Consider the following 18778-nt stretch of genomic DNA (forward strand, 5'->3'; position numbering starts at 1 on the left):
TGTTTACTATAGTGTTTCTAAAAAGGAAAAACCACCCAAACCAAACATTCTGCTTAAAGGCATTACTTTTTATGTACACCTTTCTCTATAGGTTGTGCCTTAGGATCATAAAGTTATCACAGCTTATAAATCAGCTGGTAACATTTTGTCTTCAGTCTGCTGGAAAAGATCTTCTTTCTCTTCACTGAAGTAATTTTGACAACAATCCATTGAAGAGATCACTGAAGTCTTCAACAGTTACATGATTCCAGTCCTTAACTGTAACATGTAATTTGTCTAAAGGGTCACATATAAAAAGTTCACTTTTCAAGACTAGAAAAGTCTGGTCCTCCTTTGCTGTAGTTTCCAGAAATTTCTGCCCCACTGAAGTCAAATCCAGGGTTCTGATGGAAGTAAAATTAAAAATTGTTTAGTAAGTAAATTATGTAGAATAAAAATGCCTTAAAAAATCCCAGACAACCCACAAAATAATATTCTGCCATTGTAACAAGAACATACAACAATCAACTTGTCATACATTTATCACAGCACTGAAATTCTTGGAACATGCATCAAGAAACACTGAATTGTCATGGGTTGGTTGCCTGCTGCTGAAGTGACTTTGTAATGCTGTTCTTGCTTAGCAAGTAGTCAGATCTGCCAGAAAAGAAATTTTAAGGAAAGTTTAAGAACAAGATCTGGCTTTTGGTGTCCTTTGAAACTGCTTTTTGAAAATCTGTGTGCTGATGGATAGCAAGGTTCATAAAACTGCTGTTCTCTGCTGCAGTACATAGCCTGCTGATTCAGCTGGTGTGTAAAATGTAATTGTACACCTCTGCAGACATGTACAGGAATAGTTGTGTGCCAAAGGTAGAGCAAAAGAATTTAGGCAATTTTAGTAAAAGTGCAAGGAACATCTTTTCCAGCCAACTATTGCACTCCATCTTACATCATAAACAAGCATATCCAGCAGAGTTGATGTTCAGATTTTATTGTAAATATGGTTTTGTCACAGTTCTAGATAATAACAGAAGCTGTGTGGAGCCTAACCGGTGAAAAGTTGTTAGGAAGATGCAATTACTAGAACAGCAACAGCACCTCCAAACTCACCTGAACTTATCACAAACCCTGCAGACAGAGTGCAAACAGAATAATCTCTTCAAAGCACAGTGATAAAACCTTGTAAGCATTTTATAGATATTGAACTAAAGCATGTATTTCCATGGCATTTGCTCAGCTTTCCTGGCCATAACCTCTGTGTGCTAACAAAACATCTAAGGAGTAATTATGGTGCTTTAACTTACTTCTCTTTGGAATCTCTCCAGTGTAAGTTTCCTTTGCATCTGGTCCTGTACCCAAGGGTCAGCAGCATATTCATTTTCTAACAGAGAGGTCCAACAATTTCCAGCATCTCTATTTGTCTTCATTAGAACAATTCGTATCAGCTGCCTGTCTTCTGTTGAATGAAAACACACAGAGCAACTTTAAACTCAGTCCTACGTGCTGGTTCTTTTCTTGGTTTGGTGAATTCAACATTAACAAGCACAAGATATGAAGTAATTTAAATTCTTAATGCCAGTGCCAACCTAGTTCTTGATAAATAAATAAACATTAACAAAAAAAGGCTGAGGCAAAGACAGCCTGTACTGTCATCTCTCCCCTTCTGGCCTGTAAGATGCTGAAGCTGTTTTAAGGGATTAAACACAGTTCATAAGTGCTTCTATTGCAAACATAAAGTAACCTTTTGGAGATGTTCACAACAAAGATTTAATCTACTAATACAGACAACTCTGGTAAGGCAATAATGAAAAATTTAAGGTCAGGCTGTACAGAGAGTTATTACCAACAAAATGCCAGAACTAAGTTTTAGCAACATATGAACAGATGGTGTGTATGGCCACAGAGAATATACTGAAAGTATGTTTCAAAATAAATGTGCAGTGCAGGGTGTTCAGTTCTACTGAAGTGAATAAATACAGCATTAGAAATGTATTTTGAAGATTATTTGTGTACTGATAAAGACTGGGTTTCACTTCACAATGTGTATTACCACTGTAAATTTTATTGGCTTAAATTACTAAATTATCAATAAATATTTAATATAAATATTGAATGGAAAAGAAAACCCTTCACAGAAAATCACTGAGAGGCACAGTCCACAAATATGATTGTCAAACCCCAAAATATTCAGAATACTTTACAGTATTTATGATACAATGGCCCAATATGCTTTTTTATCTCATTATATGTAGGAACCTTAGTGTGATTTTAAAATTTCTTTCTGATTCTCTTGGACTGTAGATTTTGTCATTCATTCAAAAAATGTAATGCATAAAGAGTAGTAATTATGGAGAGTCATAGACCACACAGCTCTACCATAACTGTTTACCTTCAAATAAAGGTTTGCAAAAAACTTCTCACTTTATGGAAATGTTGGCAACCCATTGATTAAGACCTTCCAGGATGTGGCATTTTCTCATTAACCTTAGTCTCAAGTGCTTTTGTAAAACCTCAGTTCCTTAATCCAGCAATAATGACTTTGCCTTTTTACAAAGCTAAGGGAAGGAAGTAATCTTTTCCATTAATAAAGAGGGGGTAAATTATTCTGCAGTGTCTACTGGAAAGTCTTACTGTCTTTATAATGTCACTTCAGATGTAGATTATTACCTAAGGTCCACGTTCCTTCATCAGTTACTGTAGAGTCAAAAAGTTTACCCTGCAAAAGACAGGTACAATATTACAAATCAGTGAAACTTTTTCAGCATCCAGTTCACACTGAGTTATGAAGTTTTACTCACAACTTGACCACTGTGTATTCTGCTGAAAATAAATAGGGTGACCTAGCCCTACAAGTATACACTTGTCAAAGAATTATTGCTTATTACACAATTATTTTTTTTTAACTGGAGCATTTAATATCTTGTTTCAGTATATGGAGTCATTGAAAAGGCTTGTGTTTCTCAGCAGGAAATGCCATTTTTAATAATCTTGTCATGAAAATGCAAGGGTTTTTGTCAGGAGTAACATCTAGCTCTGGTGCAGGATACAGGTAGCATAAGCAGCTCATTATAAATGTGAAAGTAAATCTGTCTTTAGGCTGTTTTTTTGTTGTTGGGGTTTTTTTCGGGTTTTTTTTTTTTTTTTTTTTTTTTTTTTTGTTGTTGTTGCTGTTGTTTGGTTGGTTTTGGGGTTTTTTGGTTTTTTTTTTACCTTCTGGAGCAATTAAAGCTGTACACTGAAATGCTGTCCATATTCACAGTAAAATCCATGTGAATTAGTATTTTTATTTTTCATAGAATCACAGAATGGATTGGATTGAAAGGGACCTTAAAGTTTATCTAATTCCAGCTCCCTGCCATGGGCAGGGACACTTTCCACTATCCCAGGTTGCTCCAAGCCCTGTCTAACTTGGCCTTGAACACTTCCAGGGATGGGGCATCCACAGCTCCTCTGGGCACCCTGTGCCAGGGCCCCCCACCCTCACACGAAACAACTTCTTCCTAATATCCAATATAACAATGTATTCTGACAGCTTAAAGCTTTTCCTCCTTGTCCCATCACCACATGGCCTTGTAAGAGCCTCTCTACAGATCTTTCCAAGTACTGGAGAACAGGCACCATCTGTAAAACCTCGTGCAAGTGAACACAACTGTTTCCAATAAATGCCATTTTTAATGTATCAAACCTGGCATAAAGAACAGAGAGGTGGCACAGGCGTGCCAACCTTCTCCCAGGCGACTAATGACAGCACATGGGGACACAGTCTGGGCTGTGCCAGGGCAGGTCTGGGCTGGACATCAGGAAGAAATTTCACAGAGAGTGTGACCAGACCCCGGATCGGGCTCCGGGGGAGGTGGCGCGGCCACAGTCCCGGGAGGTGTTTAGGCAAAGCCCGGCTGACACAGTGCTGGGTCAGGGGCTGTACTCGGTGATCTCAGGTATTTTATAACCCAGCTGAGGCCGTGCCTCCCCGGTGCCCCGCGGCCTACGCGTCGGACGGGCGGGCGCCCGCCCTCCGGGCTGCCCGCGGTACCTGCAGCAGCTCCTGCCCGCCCACGGCCAGGGCGATGTGCCGGCTCCGCAGGCTGCAGCGCACGTCCTTGGCGCGGGTGCCCGGCGGGACGCGCACCTCGATGAACACCTCCTCCAGCGTCTGGTACCAGCGGCCCCAGGGCGTCGCGCAGGGCACCACCCCGCTGCGCTCCTCGAACGGAGCCGACATGGGACACGGCGGCAGCGCTCGGCTCCGCGACCCGCACCGAGCCCCGCACACACGGAGTGAGTGAGCGAGTCCCACACAGCGAGGGAGCCCCGCACCGCTCCCGGCCCCGCTCCCCGCGCCCGCCCCGCGCACGCGCACCGCCGGCCACGCCCCCCGGCAAGCCCGCAGCGCGCGTGCCCCGCGCCCGGCGCTCCGATTGGCCGAGGCGGGCGGGGCGGCGGCAGCTGATTGGCTGGTCGGCGCACGCCGCGGCCGTTGGCCCTTTTGAACGCCGGTCCGCGGGGTTTCAGCGCCGTCATGGCCTCCGCGCGCGCGCCGCTCCGCCGCCCCCTGCACCGCGATGGCAGCGCCGGTACGTGAGGGGAGGGCACGGGGGGAGCGGGGAGACCTTCGGCGGGACAGAGGGCCCGGAGCGGCCTCCTTCCCTGTGAGCAGCAGCCCGCAGCGCAGTGCCCCAGGGCTCTCGCAGGGGTCCGCTTCTAAGGCAGAAGGTGCCGACTTCGTGTCTAGCCCTGGCATGCCGAATACAGCCGTGAACGTGTGTAATGTTACGTGTATTCAGCTAGGTGTAGTAACTAAAGCGGTGCCAAGCCTTGCTGACCTCTGGTTCCGTAGTACAGCGCTGTAAGAGGAGCATGCAGAGCTTGCTACGGCTGAGGCTCTGCTAGCCAGAGCGTTTGCTGATGTACGAGTCTCTCACAGTGAGGTTTCGGTTGTAGATTTACCCTAGATGTGTGATCAGTCTCATCGAAGCTGAAAACCCTGTCGTTTGCCTTCATTGTTCTCTGTTGTTCTGAAAATCTCATTTTTAGCACGTACTCCCTTGCAAGAATCCCGTAACGTTAAGCCATCAGGTGGAGGGGGAAGTTTGCTGTCCTCCGAAGCATGCCAAGGGGTTAGGAAACAGAAAAGTAAGTAAACATTGCACAGAATATACAATGATAAGGTGTCTTGAGATGCTGCAGCTGTTAGTGCTGTTGCTGCTCTGCTGCCCAGAAATTGGTTTCTGTTGCAGAGACTCGCTGCCTGCCTTCCAGCTCAAAGGAACAGCTGTAAAAACATCTATTGGAGTCTACCAAAAATAGCTTTATATGGGACTTCTGCTAATTAGGCGGGGGGGGTCTCTGGAGGTCTAATCAACTACTTATTAACCTAGGGTTTAGAGTTACTTTCATGCCTATTTAATATCTAAAGCATCCCTCAGTTTAAAACTGACATTATGGATCTGGATCGTGTCAGGGAATCTTGGCAGAAGTGGAAATATCACAGCTATCACCTGGTAGTCTCTTAACTTGGCCAAGTACCCAGATGAACAATATTGAACTGGCTGATTGCAATAAAAAAGTAGCTAATATTGAGTTATGAAGTTGATAGTCTAACAAACAGGTGGAATGGTGTCTTGTACACAATTAACCTCATATAGTTTCGTTGTATTTGTCTCACTGTGTATATGCACACCCTCTTCCTTCACTGTTCCTTTGTACTTCCTTCTGCAGGTGAGACCAATCTGAGCAGTGAGAAGAGTGTACCCACCCCAGGAACTGCAAGGAGACTCACATCTCTTGGATCAACAGTAAGACTCTGCTGTGGTGTCTGTAGCTCTGTTAAATCCCAGCTGAATCTCTGACTGCTTAAACAATGCAGCCTTTTCATGCAACTGTCATTAATCTGTCGAAGTGGAATATTGCACATATTGTTTTATCTGTGTTCCTTAAGACCTAAGCAGGAAAAATGAAGTTGCTGCATTCTTGGGAATCATGTGATAATTAACTTGGGACTAGAGAGCAGCTTGTTATTTTTGATGCTGCAGTCTTGTTCTTTTTCTGTTGTTCACCATGTAAGTATGGTGTGACTCCTTTTTAAGGAGATGGTGTTCCTGCTCTCAGGGGATGGGCAAGGCAGAGTGGAAACCTGGGGGTGAAAGGAACAGGGTACTGCATGTACAGGTTCTGAATGTCCTATGCTGGCATATGGATTTCAAGATTAATAGCTTAACAGGCTGAAAAATTATATCCCTGACATGCTAATTAGATTCATGAGTATTGATGATGTAGGATGGAATTCTGCAAATTCTTGTATTTAACTGTGTTCAGCTACTTGAAGCTACAGATTTCTAACACATCTCTCTTCCAAAGCCTGCTAATGGGATTGGGAAGACTAAAAAAGATGTTCTCCTTATGAAGGAGAAAAAGAAGCAGAAGGCACTGGAGAAGGAGGTATGAATCCATTGTCTGAGTCAAATCCTGTCATGTCTCCTCCCCCTTACAATAACAATAAATATTAGCTGATAGAATTGGCCCCTTTTGTATCAGACAGCATGCAAGTAGTTTACAAACAGCTCTGTGCAAAATAAAGATTATCAGATATTATGGGTGTATAAAGCTCATGGAATTGCATTAATTCCTGCTGACTGTGATCAACTGTTCTTGTCAGTGTTTTGAAAAACAGAACTAAGTCCTCTGTTTGGCTGCCCAAAAAATTTCTGTTTTATTGAACATTGTCTAGCTGAAATTTTTTGCTCACTAATTGTCATACTTTTAATGCTTAAGAGGCACCCTGAACTGTATCAGTACACTTTGGTGTGCTAATTAGTGCCTTGTGTCTCAAATGTCATGTTCTGCCTTTTTGTCTCTCACAGCCAAAAAGGAGAGTTGGCTTCTGTTGCACATTAATCCTCAGACTATTCTAATTTTTACATTTTGTGTTGGCTGGGAAGCATAAAGTAAGCCAGATTAAATGTTGCTATTGTATGCTGTGTGATAATGGGGAATTGTGGTAATTGTTATTTCCTTCCTGTGAATGAGTTGCAGATACATATTCTGAATGAAAGTAAACACAATTTGGATACCTATGCCTGTGGTTTACTTGACTAAACTAAAGATAGTAGGAAATAAAGAAAATACCTCATATTTTAGATTCGTGCATTAGTGAGAGAACGTGGAGAGCAGGACAAAAAACTTCATGCTCTGGATGAAGATCTTGTAAAGATGGAAGCAAAGCTGAGTGCTGCAGTTCAGGAGAAAACCTCTCTTTCAGCAAACGTTGCATGCCTGAAGAAACAGCTGCTGGAGTTAACAAGAAGCAATGAGCTACTAAAGTCAAAGGTATTCAGACAAATAAATGCAACTTTGCTTTGCCTTGGCTGTTATTGAGCTTCCTGTGCAAGAGGAGGCTTTACATGCTGATCAGCAGCTGTTTTGATGTAAAGCCTGTCTGGTTTGGGATCTTGTGCTCCCCTGTCTAAACACAGAGTGGGAGGGGAACACTTGGAAAGGGTTGTGTGAGCAGCAATTCATAGAAAGGAATTACACTGAGAGGTTTTATCTTCTTTTCTAACAAGCTGTCTGAAGATGGTGTGCAGAAGAAAATGAGCAGCCTGTGCATGGAGTTGATGAAGCTCAGAAACATGAGGGATGCTAAGGAAAAGGTATGACCATTTGTACAGGACAGTAATTCTGAGCTTCTCATCAGGAATAAAGCTAGTGATCCTCAGTGTAGCTTGAAGCTCTTGGTGATAGTAGTTGTTTAACAAGTGGCTGATATCTTTACAGAGGAATACCTGCAGTCACATTTAGCATTGTAGCTGGTGCTGTCATAAAATTTAATCATCACTCCTGTTTAATTTCACCACTGTTTCCCATGATGCCTTTTTTATTTACTAAATATCATTTTAATGTTAATATGGCGTGTTTTGTTTGGTTTTTTCAGAGTGCACTGGCAAAGCAGGAAAACATGGAAATGAAGCTGCAGGAAGTGCAGAGGAATCTAGAGCATTCAAAGGGCAAAGTAGCACAGTTACAAGAAAAACTGTAAGTACTACGAAGGGAATTAGATGATATGATATGACTTGGCTGCATTTCCATGTGTATCCTTTGTAGTAACCAAAATCAAGGCTGTCTCTCTACTGAGAAGGAGCAAACATTATCAGTGTTTGGAATAAATACAGTGAAATGAAGTTCTAACAACTGCTGTGGTGTGATAAAGCTACCATTAGAAACATTGTTTCTCTAGTGTATGTAGCCAGTTTTCAAAATACAAACTGTATCACATCAACCCTTTGTCTTCCAGTGTGGTATGGGTGGGGTTTTCTTGGGTATGGGGTGGGGAGGGAAGACATAGGTTGTTAGAAAAGAATGGTTATTGAGGTTGGAGGAGAATGTTTACATGGATGGGATATTTCTGGCCCTTTAGACTACTAAGTCAGGAATAAGCAAGAATAGAAAAGCATTAGAGCAGGAGCTGAAATCCTAATTAAGCAGGCGTTTGTCTTGGATTTGATGAACACATTTATGTCCTCCAGAGAAGTGCTCTGAAGAGCCACTGTGGTGCCTTCAGAGCTGCTTTGGTGTAGACACGTGCTCTGTAGAAAGGCAACTGCAGAGTTTCTTGGTTCCAGCAGCTCTAAGTAGATAGAGAGTGGGTTCTAACTCAGCACTTGGTATTCTGCCCAAACCATGTCATGTGCTGCACAGCAACAGAGCACTAACATGCAGCCTGTTGCTGAGGATAGTGACCTGGGATGAACTTCCAGCCATGTTCACTGTAAGGTTGGCACAATTGGCACTGCAGCACAAACTTGGCTGTGAAAATACACAAAGGTAATAATGCAGGTCACAAAGGGAGGAGGTGCTGATTTGCTAAGAAACTGCATTATGTTAATGCATTTTTGTGTTTGTGGCGTATTGCTTGTGGCAAAATGTGGCACAGCATCATTACTACAATGAGAAGACAATCTGGAACAAGGATGAAAAGAGGGTAGAATCACCTGTTAGAGCCAGTATCAATTTTTCAGCTAAACTAGGAGATGGAAAGTATGTGTTACTGCTTAACTCTGGATTTGTTTAAATGTATCTGTCATAAAAACTGTCTGGTTTTAGGTCTGCTACTGAGAGAGACAAAGCTGAAGAAAAGTCTGACATTGAAAAACTCTTGGAATATGTTACAGAGCTCAGGTAAAAACAAATTATTGTCAAGAAGGCAGTTTTCCTCTTGAAAACGAACAGTCCTAAGCATTTTCCTTTGTGTTGGTGTGTAAGCCTGCAAACAAAATGTAGTGGTAACAAGTGCCTGAATTTTCTTCTACAGTAGCATTGCAGAAACAGCAGAAAAATACAAACTAGAAGTTGCCCAGATGGAGGAGACACTGAGTAAGAAAGACCAAGATATTGAGATCCTGAGGAATACCCTCAAAGCAAAAGAGGAAGAGTCATGTAAACTGATGAAAGAACTTAATGAGAGGTGTCAACTGCTTCAACAAGAGAAAGGTAATTGTTCTTGTACACTGTTCCATATGTGGGATCACTCCCATGTCTTAAAGCACCTCAAATAGGTGTTTTCTAAAATGTCAATTTAGACTGGTTTTTCTACATGACAAGTCAAATTTCTGAGCTCCAGCTAGAAACACCAAGGCATGTTTTTAACAACAGGGAAATCACTTCACATCTGACGTCTCTTAAGTCTGAATTGGTGTTTCCATGGAGGGTGACTTGGGTAGTATACAATGAAAATTGTAGGAGTGGCTTTCATCTGAAAGGTGAACACTAAGTTCTTGTTGCTTACTCTTCACTGAGAAGCAGTGTAATATTGTGTGAATTCACTGCTAGCAGCTTGTTCACAGATTCACTGAGGTGTTGGGAATGTGGCAAGGATCCTTCTTCACCTCCTTACTCCTCCCCTCCCAACTCTAGCAACTCTGCAATCTGAGACATGTACTCACTTTTCTGTATCAGCTGCTTTCTGTGTGCTAGCTTGTGGAAGAATCTTTGGGGAACTCATGTAGTTGCTTTTCCCTGCTCTTCTGGTGGAAAAAGCTTGGTCCAAACACTCCTGCTGTTAAAATGATTTTGAAGTGGTTACCCTGAGCCAGTTTTGAGGAGTTTCCAGATGAGTTGTAGTTATGGATTTGTTTCCCTAGATAGGCAAGGGAAAAACAAAGATAGAATGGCAGTATTATGATTAATATATTGTAGCTATTTGAAGATAGAAAAGGGAATTTATGTTATATTGACAATTTTTCTATGCAGAGAAGGAGTCATCTGAGGCCAAAGGACAGTTCCTGAGTATGAATGCTGAAATAGAAGACCTGAAAAAGAAAATTGATTTGGTGGAACAAGAACACCAAAAACTCCTTCAGAAACATGAGGAGGTCATCTCTCAGCTGCAGCAAGAGAAGGTGAATACAGGCTATGAATTAGTCTAAAAATAGGTTGTAATCCCAAGGACTGGCACTAAAAATTGTTGTTTGCACATGAGATGTGCATTCCACAGATTAGATTATCATTAATATGGCCAAGTGGGAACTGGCCTGCAGAACTTGTGTGATCTAGTAGGTCTAAGACCCATTCCTGGTGTGATGGGGGGTTTGGTTCTTACCATAGATGTGAAACTTAAACACTGCAAATTAACCCTTGACTACTCAGGAACTACTGGTAGTTTTAAAATCTGTGGTATTCTGGCATGCAGGAGTCATCTGCATCAATGCAGCAGAAGTTACTGGAGTTTGAAAATGAAGTAACAAGTGAGAGACATCTTCTGGAAGAAGAGCTGAAAGGTACCATGAAGGAGCTGAATAAATTGCATGCAAAGGAAAAGAAAGCTGAGAAGTTGGTGAAGCGACTGGAACAGGAAATCAAGTCTCAAGGTCTTGAACTCACACAGATGGAAGAAGAATTGAAAGGGTTTGTGGAAGAAACTTTTTAATTCAAGCTTTGAAAGGAAAAATTTTAGTTAGTAGTGTAAGCAGAGCTTGAGTGCAATTCAGGGTTTAGAGACCTGAGCAGATCTGAAGTGATTTCTTGCTGATTGTTGATTATTGATAGTGATGAGATCTAATCACTTGCACTAGTAACTTGAATCAGTATCAATAATAATTTGAGTCATTTTATATTGTTGTAATTTAAAACAAAAAAAGCCAGTTGGGATTTGCTTGAAAGGCTGGTGTTTTAGTGCTCTGGCTTTGCTGTGCTGGACAAGATCTGTGCATGTTGCACTGGCTATTTCTGTCCTGGTGAAGGCTATGACAAAAGTACTTTCAAACCAGTTCTTTCTTGTTTACGTTTACTATTAGGTTTTTAATCTATTCTATAGCTCCCTTAGAAAACAAAGGGAGGGGGAAATCCTTAGCAAAACCTGTTATGAAGATTGTGCTTTAGTATGTGAGAAGTTACTGGTTTGTCACAGTTAATTTATTGCTGCTGCTTCAAGCTTCCTGTAACTGATGGCAGCATTTGGTGATGTGTTCACACATGCTTCTCTGCAGAGTGCAATGCTGAGTTTTTATTTCAGGAAGAATGCAGAGCTGGAGCAAATCAAGGCAATGCATAGCAGTGCTGTATTGAAAATCCAAGAAGAGCACAGCAATACACTGCAGGAACTTGGAAAGATTATTGCTGACTTTGACAGGTATTTAGGTTTTATTAATGTGTAGGAGAGGCATTATCTCTAAGATGACAATAAAATGTACTGTTCATTTATGTGCCACATGTGAGTGTTGGCATGGTATTTGAGCAGAGGATTTTGTGATGGTGTTTGGTGGCATTAAGAATTTATTTCCTGAGTACTAGGCTAGTATAGTGACACAGTATCACTATCTAGTTCAAGAAGTTGGATATTTCTTCTTCCAAAATGTAACCAGTTGGAGGAGTTCAGTGGTCTTGAATCACAAAGATTTGTAACTAGTGATGGTGTTCTTGACAATGAAATATCTTGCAAAAAGACTTATAGAGACTCAAAATTTGCACTGAATTGAATGTAGTTTCCTACAGTTACTGCAATTATTGTACCTTAAAATACTCAGGTATAGGAAGTATATAAAAAGTGATACTGTTATTACTGGGTATGTGTGTCACCCATGAAGGATCCTGTGGGATATTTCCAAATGCCAACTACAGACAGTAGGTGCTTTACTGTTTAAGATAAATTTCAGAGGGAGTAGGCCCTTTGTTTTAAAACACCTACAAAATATAGTAATATCTGTATCACAGAGTTTGTCATAGTGTTACTGCTTATGGCTTTAGGGAGCTCTGTGTGGTTTCTTTCTTACCTTTGGATTTATCAGTGCCTGTACACTGCCACATCTCCAGGTTATACAATCTTGATACTTGCTAGCACAAGTTTGTATTGTTCTTGTAAGGTGTGAAGATTTCCATCTGTTTTTTGCCTGAAGTAACAAGGTTTTTCTCATTTGTACTGTAATACCAGCTACAAGAAAACATCAGCTGAAGAAATTTGCAGTTTGAAACTGGAGAATTCCTCTCTGCAAGAAGAAGTTGCCAGCCTGAAAAAAGCAGGCCAAGAGAATCTGCAGTTGCTTCAAGAGGCAGAATACACTAAAAACAAAGCAAATGAAGAATATGCAAGGTACTACACAGACAGACTTTTTCTTAAGCTAAAGAATGCAAACTGAGGCTAGGCTTTCTAACTAGAACCTCATGTGATGCTCTAAAGATCACATCAGTAGTTGGTGTAAGCTGAAGTTTCTTGCTTTTCCCATTGGAAAAGGTTGAAAATACTGATAGACAAAAATCATTAAGTTAATATGCATTAGAAAAATGGCCTGTCCGATCAGTTATTTCGACTTCTGTTTATACATGGAACATGGAGGAAAAGGAAAATACTTGAATGAAATATATAGGAATATTGTCTGTTTCAGAAATGTCAGTTACAGTGGTTTCTCTGCAAATGAGATCCCCAGGGATGACAAGCAGATGGTTAATGCACAACTCACTCTCTGCCTCTCCAGTCTGAATGATGTCAGCTCAAATTCTGCTCACAAGCAGATGCCAATTAATCATCCATGAGATGCTGCACTGTGATGATATAACTGAGGTCCTTTCTCTGCCTAATATGAAGCATCACAGTGCAGCTGATGAGAAACAACACCCAAGAAGTTGTGTTAGGCCAGTAGCTGAGAACGTGCCTCTGACTGTCCAGCAGTTTGGTGATCCATGTTCTCTATGCTTCTGTGCTGTTAAGATGCTGCCCTTTCTTTCCTCCCACCTGCTTAATGTCTCCAGTTCTCATTAGAGCTGGTAACAGAAAAACTGGAGAGCTGTTTGCTGGCTGAAGTGGCAGAGGGGGATGGAGCAAAGCTCTTCAGCTGGGGCTGAAGAGAGGGTCAATGCTTTTTTGCTATATCCACACTGAACAGTATTGATTAGTTCCTGCTTGAGCAAATCTGTCCATGAAAAGCTTAACTACTGAACCATCCCTGCTAAAAGCTGTTTGGCTTGAACAACCTTAAATGAGCAACACCATCTTTCTTTGCTTGAAAAGGACTGCTTGCATCCTTATAGAAAAAGCTTAAAATGTTGTTCATCTTAAACTTTACTGCCTTCTGTACTTTTGTTTTCTTTGTGGCACTTTTTGTGCCAACTTTTATTTCAGTTCTACTAACAGCTTTTCAACCATGGTTACTTGTGGGTTTTAGATTTAGTGTAGTGGAAAAAAAGTAAAAATCAAATAAGAATTTTGATTCAATAAGAAATTATCTTCCTCAGGATGCTTTCAGAAGTCCAGACCAAGCTTGCACTAAAAGAAGCAGAAACAGAGAGAACAAAAGAGTCTTGCCTTGCACAAATGACTAAACTTCAGGAAAAACTTGAGGAGCAAACTGAAGATCTGAAAAGAGAACTTGAAGCAGAAAGATCAAGGTGACTTTCTCAAACTTGAACTGCATATGATAGCATAGCCACGTTTTATTAGGAAGAAGTGCTGAGAGCTAACAAGGAACATAACAAAACTCTGTTCCTTGCTTTTTAGGAAAACCATAAGTGAAGATGTGACCTCTGCCTTAAACAAAGAGATGCAGACCTGGCGTAAACTGTATGAAGATTTACATAACAAAGTGAAGCCTTTTCAGGTGTGTTGTGAAGTAGGTGTTTGTTAGTATCTCTTGACATAAGACTTTTGCACTTAGCTCAAGTTGTACTCCTGAAAGGTAAATATGCTTCTAAGGCATTTATTCTGCAGTGGTTTCCTGAGTTACTATCCAATGAGCCAGCTATTCCCTTTCCCAATCTCATCTTCCTTGGTAGATTTCAGTTCAATAAAAAGTTATGCTTAGCTGCAAGATTTCTAAAACATTCAAATGTATTTCAGCAACAACTAGATGCTTTTGAAGCAGAGAAGAATGCTCTCCTAGAGGAGCAGGGGGCAGCCCAAGAACAACTGAATAAACTGAGTGATGCATATGCTAAACTACTTGGCCACCAGAACATGAAGCAAAAAATCAAGCATGTTATGAAGCTGAAGGAAGACAATGTCCACCTGAAACAGGTTTGTGAAATGAAAAATTAGAAATCTGCATGTTACTAATGTGCTTGATGCCTTTGTTAATTACTCTAAATATTTATCGACTAGTCCTGCAAGCTACTTATTTCTTGGTTTTTAAATTCCCTGCACGAAACAGATTACAATAAACCACCAGGCTCCAGAAATGCCAAGAGTTGTATTTTTGACAGGATTTACAACATACAGAGGGATCAGCAGTACAAATAAGTACTTTTACTCTTAGCTTGGTTGGCTTTTTTTAGTTTTTTTTGGGGTCCTAGACTTAATAAACTATCTGCTGTAAGTTTGAGACTGCCATACTGCTTGTTGGTGTTACACAGTACCTGTACGTGCTGTTGGTTTCTCTACACCTGCATGTTTGGGTTGTGTTTTAATGCCACCAATAATTGTCTCTATGTTTAGCATTAGGCAAAATGGCTCCCTCAGTAAATGATGAAGCAGAATCTTGTCATGTTCTTTACCTAACATCCAAGTTTTGCCTAGGATGTGTCCAAGCTGCGTGCACTGCTGGCCAAGGAGAAGCAAACCAGCAGGCAGCTTCAGGAGCAGCTGGCTGCAGCACAGGGCATCAAGCGCTTTGATCCTTCCAAAGCTTTCCAGCATGATAGCAAGGAAAATGTTCCTCCAAAAACACCTCTAAAAGAAGGTAAGTGTGAGCTTGATGTAGCCTTTGTCCCTCTTAGCCTTAACCAAGGCAGGTATGAGAGCCTTGCATGGTCTGCTGCATCTGAGGGAGGTGAATGGCATCTCTGGTTCCAGAGCAGGTGTTGGAGGCTGCCAGCAGTGGGGCACTCCCAGGGTACTTTCCAGCCCAGATCCCTACAGCCTGGCAGGAATAGGTGTTGTGCCAGGTCAGACAGCAGAGCTGTTCTCCTTCTGTCACCAGCTCACATGTTCCTGCTGATGAGGTGACAGGAAATGTCTCCTGCACAGGTGATGGGGTACAAGTGGCTCAGCCAGACCCCTTTGCACCCTGGTTCTTTAGCTGCTACCTGGCAGGACCTTACACCACTGCAGGTGTCAAAGTGAGGTGCAAAAGGTCCTCAGATAAATGTGGAGTGGAAGAACAGATGGAGAGAACATGGGGACACACCAAGGGAAGCAGGGTAGGGGACGGAGTTTCATTATAGGATCTGTTCCAGGGTCTGAAATCCTGGCTTCCCTGCAAGATTCAGAGTGTAGGGCTTTCTGCCCCCCAGGAGACAAGAAATTTACTTACTGTGGTGGGAGCAATAAGTGAAAAACTGAAACTTATTAACGTTTTTCCATTGCAGGTAATAAAAACAAAATTTGAAGTTTTCTTGGTATCAAGAAAATAAATCACCCATAAATTTGTGTGCTACAGGAGACTTCAACAGACTGCTGCTTCAAGGTGAAATTGGATGCTCTATATAATGCAAATAAGTAGGAGACCTAGAGAAATGATCTAAAATTATATATATTTCTAAAAACTGTTTTACTGAGAAGCAACAGGTGACAGCTCATTCCTGACTCCTGGTAACATCTTTACAGGCATGAATTCTGAAAAGTGTTCACTGTTGCACATTTTGGATATGCTGAGGCTGCTTAGTTAGGTTTTGAACAGAGCATTTTAAGCACTGGAGATTAAGATGACAAATGAAATCAGATTTTATGTGAGTTTATTTTTTATGTTTTTAATTTTTTTTTGCATCTATCCAGTGTATACAATTCTATGATAAATCCATTTTGCTGTTTATAGCTGCTTTGGTACCAATACTGCCAAGAGACCTTTTTACTTCTGTGGCCTACACACTATAGAACCTGATTAGAAATGGGACTGTACACTTAATTTTGATATTTTACAGGATCTATATTCAGTATGTGTGAACTTAAATCCTGGGGCTAGGTGTTGCAGCTGTTCATCTTCAGAAGAGCATTTTCAGGTCAAAGTTGAATTGACTGCATTTGTCTGAATGTCTGTGCACTGTGACTAAGATTAGTGTCTCAAGAGCAGTGCAGTGTCCTCTGGACTCTTGAACTGCCATAAAATCTCTGTAGCCAGCTGTTGTACATGATCAGTGCCACAGTCAGGGAATAACACCACAACTTCTCTCACTGGGGTGGGAGGGCATCACAGAGCTCACATGCATTGTACAGACTGGAACTTTGACAGTGGGGAAAGAATCTGTTAAACTGCATTGAAAATTAGGAATATTTTGGCGCAATAATTTTAAATTCACGAATTTGTCCTTTTCCTTTGCAAGCCAGTTATAAAACTCAAAATTACATTACAGTGGGATTCATCTAATGTTTTCTTTAGTCTTGTCTTCAAAGCAAAGCCCAATGTCAGTCTTGCCTCAAAAGCTACATGTTCTCTAGTCTTAGGCAAGTTATTTAGCTGAACTGTACAATACATAGAACCTGCTATTCTCTGATTTCTCTTAATACAAAAGCAAATACTGAATTTAAGTCAAAGGTGGAACTGTGTTTTTGTTATTGTATCTCTGTGCAGCTCCCTTACACAGAGGTGCTGCAGAGGCAGCACCCAAAGCTTAGCTGGTAGAAATTGTTTGCATTTATGCTGACATTTTGAGCCTTACAGAGATATCATAATTCCTAGGAAATTATATATAGAAAATGCAAATTAAGTCCAAGGAAAGAAGTTGCTAAATGGTTTCTCTTAGTGTCATGTTTGTGTATTTGCTGGATTACTTGGTCCTTTGAAGATTGAGGGTGAGGATTACTTTGTGTTTTAATTAAGAGAGCACTTGGTGTTCAGCCTGAAATGTTGAGAGATTTTTGATTAAGTTGCTAGAAGTATTTTTTTATTGGAGTTCTCTCCTTGTGGAGAAAAAAATTAAGGTTTTCTTGTCTGAAGGGTGTAAATGGAGTAAAAAATTGTAGAGGAAATGGGCATTTGTCTGAACGTTGATGAAAGGTTCCACCAAACTCAAAACATAAAAATGAGGATGCTGATTTAAGGTTTTGGCTTTTTTTGACTGAAGGTACCAGAATGCCAAGGGAAGCCGAGAATGGCAGGTGTCACAGGACTGGGCTTTTAGGGATCCTAAACCCTTGTTTGATACAGCTGACAGGAGCAGGCTTATACTGACGGAAGAAAAGACAAACTCCAGCAAATAATTCTGCTAGCCTTACAGCAAGCGGCATCCTTGAGCTTTAAAACATTGATAAGTCATAGAGGAGAGTGGGGAGGGAAGCAAAGGATGGAAGTCAAGGCAAAGTTGAGGGCTTTTGTCAACTTCAGCCTAGAAGGCTTTTTTGCTTTCATGCACTATGAAATGAAGTATTAAAAACTGAAACCTTGACACTTATAGCTCAACTGACATTAGTATTCACTGCAGGAATCCATTATTTTCATGTTGTGGATGACTTTTAATTGCAAAATCCATGATTTAACATAAATCTCTGATCATGTCTTGCTGTATTGTAGCAAGAGCTGGGCTGTGCTCATTTGAAATGTAACATGAAGAGCTCCTGGAATTCTCAACCTGGCTGACCTAATTAGAGCCCTCCTCCTGTTTGCCACAAAAGACAAACTGTCTAACACTCAGTGCCAGTGCTTTGACTGGATCTCATGCACACAATGGCTGTGCCTGCTCATGCTGGCTGTTGTGAGGTAAAAATTTAAGCTCATACTGAGCTGCTTAAATGGTACCAGTGGGACCAGACCAAAAGCTTACCAGGAATCAGAGGCACACGTGATGCAGGGCTTGGATGTGTGTTGTGGTTCCAAAGGTCAGCAGAGCCAGTGCTGCTCCCAGCCCATGTGCTCTCTGCAGGCACAGCACACAAAGGGACAAGTGCACAGTTGAGCTGCAATGATTTCCCAGGCTGCTAATTCCCCCTGTGCCTTGGCAGTGCCTGAAATGCTGCTGGAAATGGAGCAGGTAAGGCTCTGAATATTTGCATTAACAGGTTACTACCACACTTTGGTTACAAAATCAAGGGAAAAACAAATGGGGAGGAGAGAGAGACTTAATTATGCTGTTGTCTCTGTGAATTACAGTCTGAAATGTGAATTTAATGAGTGGTCCATTTAATCACCCAGGGATGCATAATGCTTAAGGGACTGTGATCTAGACAACAATACAATTCTTATTGTAAAATCACAGTGTTTCACAAAGTGGATGTAACAATAATAAAGAAATTGAAAGTATAGGTAGAAGACTACAGAACTTGAGGTAAATATTTGAGGGAAAAATAGATTATATTATATAATTAATATACCAAAACTGTATATAATTTAAATTAATCTGGTGACAAAGATGGTAAGATGTTTTACAGGCTGATTGATGATTGTAGGTT

General features: G+C 41.2%; 2 protein-coding genes across 2 annotated transcripts; one reads left to right on the forward strand and one right to left on the reverse strand.

The window, feature by feature from the left end:
- Positions 1–47: 47 nt before the first annotated feature.
- On the reverse strand, positions 48–4309 carry NUDCD2 (NudC domain containing 2). The gene is made up of 4 exons (XM_058034794.1): positions 4013–4309; positions 2647–2695; positions 1284–1435; positions 48–383 (listed from the first exon to the last, which is right to left on the reverse strand). Exons 1-4 carry the CDS (start codon positions 4199–4201, stop codon positions 300–302), a joined length of 474 nt encoding a protein of 157 aa, XP_057890777.1. The 5' UTR covers positions 4202–4309; the 3' UTR covers positions 48–299.
- Positions 4310–4494: 185 nt separating this feature from the next.
- Positions 4495–16545, forward strand: HMMR (hyaluronan mediated motility receptor). Its single transcript, XM_058034837.1, has 18 exons — positions 4495–4553; positions 5014–5112; positions 5698–5774; positions 6337–6417; positions 7117–7305; positions 7542–7628; positions 7910–8010; positions 9079–9153; positions 9287–9465; positions 10225–10373; positions 10664–10878; positions 11486–11602; positions 12401–12559; positions 13699–13851; positions 13961–14060; positions 14300–14476; positions 14975–15137; positions 15766–16545. Exons 1-18 carry the CDS (start codon positions 4499–4501, stop codon positions 15783–15785), a joined length of 2196 nt encoding a protein of 731 aa, XP_057890820.1. The 5' UTR covers positions 4495–4498; the 3' UTR covers positions 15786–16545.
- The last annotated feature ends 2233 nt before the right edge of the window (positions 16546–18778 follow it).

Source organism: Melospiza georgiana, chromosome 15, assembly GCF_028018845.1.
Source record: "Melospiza georgiana isolate bMelGeo1 chromosome 15, bMelGeo1.pri, whole genome shotgun sequence".
Lineage (NCBI taxonomy): Eukaryota > Metazoa > Chordata > Aves > Passeriformes > Passerellidae > Melospiza > Melospiza georgiana.

Coding starts and splice junctions, on each gene's coding strand:
- NUDCD2 (XM_058034794.1), bottom strand. CDS start 4,201: ATGTCGGCTCCGTTCGAGGAGCGCAGCGGGGTGGTGCCCTGCGCGACG. Junction 2,696..4,012: donor GCGGGCAGGAGCTGCTGCAG/GTACCGCGGGCA, acceptor TGTCTTTTGCAG/GGTAAACTTTTTGACTCTAC. Junction 384..1,283: donor TGGAGAGATTCCAAAGAGAA/GTAAGTTAAAGC, acceptor TACTTCCATCAG/AACCCTGGATTTGACTTCAG.
- HMMR (XM_058034837.1), top strand. CDS start 4,499: ATGGCCTCCGCGCGCGCGCCGCTCCGCCGCCCCCTGCACCGCGATGGC. Junction 5,113..5,697: donor AGGGGTTAGGAAACAGAAAA/GTAAGTAAACAT, acceptor TTCCTTCTGCAG/GTGAGACCAATCTGAGCAGT. Junction 7,306..7,541: donor ATGAGCTACTAAAGTCAAAG/GTATTCAGACAA, acceptor TTTTCTAACAAG/CTGTCTGAAGATGGTGTGCA.